Here is a 4767-nt window from a genome sequence, read left to right as displayed (position 1 = left end):
CACTTACATAGAAATGTTTGAAGAGCTCCAGCTTGTCACTTATGTGCAAAATGGTGTCCCGGCTATAAACCACATCGAAAGTTCCCTCAGGGAAAACCCTCTTTGTAGCATCAGCCACTTCGAAGTGCACCTATCAAAATAGCAGCATGTTCTGAAAATCCAGCCTCTGGCAAGTACATTTGTAGTATGCGGGACGTTATTGAAAGTGAGTCGTGAGGCATACCAGTGGCAGCTTCTCGCTGACTGCTCTCTCGCAGGCAATTTCCACCATGTTTGATGACAGGTCCATTCCCAAGACTTCCACGCCAAAGTTCTATCAATTAACACACATATGACTCGTAGCTTATGACTTAATGCAATATTTGTCATTTTAAACTATAACAATAAACGTTAAAAGATGATAATACAATCATAAGGAAACTGCTACTATCTCCTACCTTTGCCATATAGAAATCCCCTCCTCCTATGCCACAGCCAACATCAACAACTTTTTGTCCAGGGGTGAGATTCAAAAGGTCAACAAATTCCTGTTGGGATTTTAGACAAGGTCAGGATAAGTATCAATATGTGTTACTTACAATGTGTAGTTGCTCCTAGTTTAAATATCATAATACTTGGAATGGTCAATAGGTGCTTCTGCACTGAAATTGATTATAACAACAGGCTAGTGAGCCTACCTCATTACCTTTATAGTGCTTTAATGTCTGTCATTTCCCTCATTCTATCTTGCAGGGAAAAGTTGTCGTATCTTGCAGGGCGTAATAATGACAACCTGCCTCTACTTGACTATTGTCATCGTAATTTGAATAAAGTCAGTTGTCAGGTAATGTGATGTGTAGCAAAACAAAGCATCCCAAACAAGATGCAGAGATCATTGCATTTCCACTGCTAAAAGAACTCCACCATAGTAGTTACTAGTGCAAATCAGCCCCAGTTAGCTAAACGTTGTGTCTTCCTACCACCTCCCACCTTCGTGGTGCTTGGACCGCCGGTGCTGACGTAACCAGCACCGAACATCTTCTCGTAGCGCAGAATGCCACGGCGCGTGTATTGCTGGTTGTCCAGGAACTGCTGGAATGTGCTGAAGTCCCCCTGTTGGGCGTCATCCCGCGGAGCCTTCTGCAGAAGCCAGCACACCTGGTTCTTGTTTTTCTTCATCTGGTACAGGCCAGAGAGAGGATGGACAGAAAGTAAAGCAGAAAGAAAATAAGCTTTGATCAAAAACTATGCTGGAGGGGAGATTTGCAGTTCATTGCCAACAGAAGAAAAAAAAAATGACCCATGTTTAATTAAATGACTATAAAAAAGCATTACATAACAATTAAATGTAATGAAATTCTAACCACTCCATATGAAAAAATCTGGGTATCATAAGAACCACTTCTTAATGTGTTCTTTGACCCCTCCATTTCAAGCTGTAATTGGGTAACTAGAGTTGAATGCGTGCAACTCAATGTTTTACCTTGATGTAGGTCTGCACTGTTTTTGTCAGGACAATGTCAAACCCAAAGGCCTTTTTGTCGTCCTGCCACGTTGCTGATGTCATCAGATGGTTGTAGAGGGCTGGGGTGCGGTAGTGTGTGGGGTTAAAATCTCTTTTACAGTCCCCTGAGGAGGTGAAAGAACCATTGTCATAGAGCTTTCCAGAGCTTATCTCATTGAAGAAAACAGTATTTTTTTTCTGCTTTCCATCGACATCCATGGAAGGAAGTGAGGTTGGCCAAATGTGTTTTCTGTACTTAACCAGGCTGAGTATCTACCTCATTATGAGACAAAACATTTCTACATCAGTGAACGCAAATAGGAGAGGGTGAGGTGGGGATTGATAAAATTGCATATCTGATATTTCACCTGACTGGTGGAAGCAGGATTCCCTGAAGAATAAGTGGCCTCCAGGCTTCAGCCAGGCTAACATCTTCTCCACCAGTGTACTCAGCTCCCCATCACTCAGGTACATCAACAGCCAGTTAGAGAAGATCAGGTCAAAACTGAGAGAGAGAAAAGAATATTGATTGAATATTAAGTGAATATTGATTAACTATTAAGTGAATATTGATTGAATATGTTCACCACTGTCTAATGGCAAATCAGCTTTGTGTTTAGATCACCTAACTTTGTTCCCTTGCAGATATTCTAAAGTAACTATATAACGGACAAATTGCCAGTCCTTCAACCCTTGTACCTGTTTTGGGGAAAATTAAGCTGTGTGACGTCGGCCTGGAGGAAGTCAGCGTTACCAAGGTGACTGTGGTCCTTCCTGTTCTTTTCCACAAACTTCTCCATGAAGTCCACAGCTGTCACATGGTGGGCCTTACCAATGAGGTGACACGTGTATCGCCTGGAGGGGTCAAAGGTCACATTAAAGGTTAACACTGAATCCTCTAAAAGGGGTCACATGGAAGCCATTTCTGTTTAGAAAAACAATATTCTAAATATGCTATTGTGGACTTGTTTTACAAATGCCAGCATATCAACTTAGCACTAAGCACTAAAGCACACAGTGTTACCTCCTGGTATGAAATATGCCGTATAAATAAAGTGTGATTTGATGATTTGATCTAACCATGATCCATAAAAATATACAATACATACTGCTGTCATCTGCTGAATGGATGCTAATAGAATACACATTTGCATCTGAAAAGTTCATATTGTGTATTGCAATGTGCATTAGGATCTTACCAAAGGGGTATTGACTTGAATGTCCTTATATAATGAAGGTGCTGATGTAATGACAAATATAAGCGAAACAGAATAATGAAAAGCCAGATCTAATTCTCGACCACACCTGACCTAAGTTATGATGACCTGACCCTAACCCCAATGTTGACCTCAACACCTGTACAACCTTGGCTTCAGTCTTAACTATGAACCTCATCCTATCACTACCTACAGTCGATCCTTAGGTCAACAGTGTTAGTCATTAATTCATATTAGACTCGCTGTCACCTTGCTTGATTTGCAAATCATCAAATGTCAAACAGAATACTGAGCATGCTTTGATAACAATAAAGTAACTGTTAGTAAACCAAGTTGTACAAGGCAGGACTGTGAACTTGCAATATACTTTTACAATAGTGGACATTACAGCAATTCGAATGATGTAATATATCAGTACTATACTGTACTTGTATTATCCTGGAAGTAAGAACAGACGTCGTGAAGGACTGACCCAATCCCTGATCCTAGCTCCAGGACATCTTTGCCAGCCACCATAGGCAGAAGGGAGAGGATCTCCGGCAACTCATGCTCAGTGAGCTCCTGGGCATTGGAGTCCAGCATCATTTCTTCCACCGTGGCCTGTCGGGAATGCTCTTTCCAGAATTCAGTCATGTTCTGACGGTCAGCTACTCCGCTGTGAGCGCCTAGCGTACATATTCGTTTATTAAACACAGATTAGCATTATCCCTAATGACATGGCAGGATGACCGTTTATTTTGGCGAACATGTCTTACCTCTTTCCATGTTGAGAACGATATACGCGCTTGGAAGTGTTTACAAAAATATCAAAATTGAGGGGTTATTAAAAAAGTTTTTTTTTTTTTTTTTTTTAAATCTTACTGCTCTTTATGTACACCTGTCGTCACAAACACGTCAGAGAGTACAATGTTATTGTAGATAGATATCACAGCAGGTAGCCTACACTGGCAACGTTAGCCACTGCACGCTCTTTAAATAATGTATGGCTGTATGCTGAGAGTCCATAAGGGCGGCATGTCCCGATAACCTAAACTGACCATCCCAATGCACCGGCTGTGAAGGGGTGGAGAGAGGGGATGGCTACGCATGAGTAATTATATTACTGAAATGGTACGATTGATGTCAGGTAGGCTATAGAGCTGGCAAGGGAATTCCCCCGTTGTCCTTACCTTGCGAGTTGATCGTGCTGTCTGATAAAGCTACCGTGATGCGTGTGGCTGGGAGGTCCTTTCTGATTTCTGAGCGGAGATGTAGCACAAACCACCTGGAACAGATGTGTCCATTTAAATAATGATGCAATCCTGACTATATGTTCAGATTCTTGCCAGTTAGTCCCGTTTCCACTTTAGCGATCATATATTTTAAATTAGGCTTCGACCGTTCGCCTCGGATGGATGTGCTGACGCGTCCAACGCTATTGTAATGTGCCTAGCTAGGATTGCGCAATATTGCCTCATGCGGCAGGGGAAACCTAGCCTGTCGTTTCCAGTCCCCATATAATTTTGCAGAGCCAGAAGAGGACGAAGTGGAGCAAAGTGTATTTTTTTTTATTCTAAAGGCTCTCTTTAAAGTAACACTATGCAACAATTTGACACCTTTTGGGGTATGGTTTTATAGCCAACTTGTTTTGGTACCATCCTCAAATTCATTTTGATAGCATATGGTCGTGTCAAGGACGTATAAACACCTGTATCTTTCCCACTAGCCATCCAGGATATGTAGCTCTGTGTTCCTGGCTGGAACACCCTGCAAAAGCTTTCACAACATGATTGTCAGCTATACTGCCAAAAGATACCAGTGTTAGTTAGTGTTTTGGCAAGCTTTTATCAGTGTCAACTGGGCTGTTTGTGGTGTTTGCAAGTGTTTTTGCAGTTAGCGAGCTAGTTTTGGAACAGAACTCCTTAATGCTGCTTCAAAGAATGTAGCCTACCATCAATATATAGCTAGTCAGATCAAATCCATCCATCTATCTATCTACTACAATTATTATTATCATTATTGTTATCTTTGTTGTTGTGGTTCTACTGAGACCTGTTAAAAACTGTTCATATTATACTATAAAACTGT

General features: G+C 41.4%; 1 protein-coding gene across 1 annotated transcript in view; it reads right to left on the bottom strand.

Moving 5' to 3' along the window:
• Positions 1 to 3931, bottom strand: part of pmt (phosphoethanolamine methyltransferase) — a gene marked incomplete at its 3' end in the record, with an annotated part of 5460 nt that extends 1529 nt beyond the window's left edge. Inside the window, exons 1-10 of the mRNA XM_080840537.1 lie at positions 3870 to 3931; positions 3456 to 3484; positions 3173 to 3365; positions 2183 to 2338; positions 1852 to 1988; positions 1463 to 1608; positions 970 to 1158; positions 438 to 527; positions 224 to 313; positions 8 to 130 (exon numbers count right to left, since the gene is read on the bottom strand). Of these exons, the coding sequence (XP_080696663.1) occupies positions 8 to 130; positions 224 to 313; positions 438 to 527; positions 970 to 1158; positions 1463 to 1608; positions 1852 to 1988; positions 2183 to 2338; positions 3173 to 3365; positions 3456 to 3465 (1134 nt within the window). The 5' untranslated portion in view covers positions 3466 to 3484; positions 3870 to 3931. The remainder of the gene's footprint in view (positions 1 to 7; positions 131 to 223; positions 314 to 437; positions 528 to 969; positions 1159 to 1462; positions 1609 to 1851; positions 1989 to 2182; positions 2339 to 3172; positions 3366 to 3455; positions 3485 to 3869) is intronic.
• Positions 3932 to 4767: the final 836 nt, after the last annotated feature.

This window comes from Sprattus sprattus, assembly GCF_963457725.1.
Source record: "Sprattus sprattus genome assembly, chromosome: 6".
NCBI lineage: Eukaryota > Metazoa > Chordata > Actinopteri > Clupeiformes > Clupeidae > Sprattus > Sprattus sprattus.
This window is presented reverse-complemented; position numbering and strand designations above follow the sequence as displayed.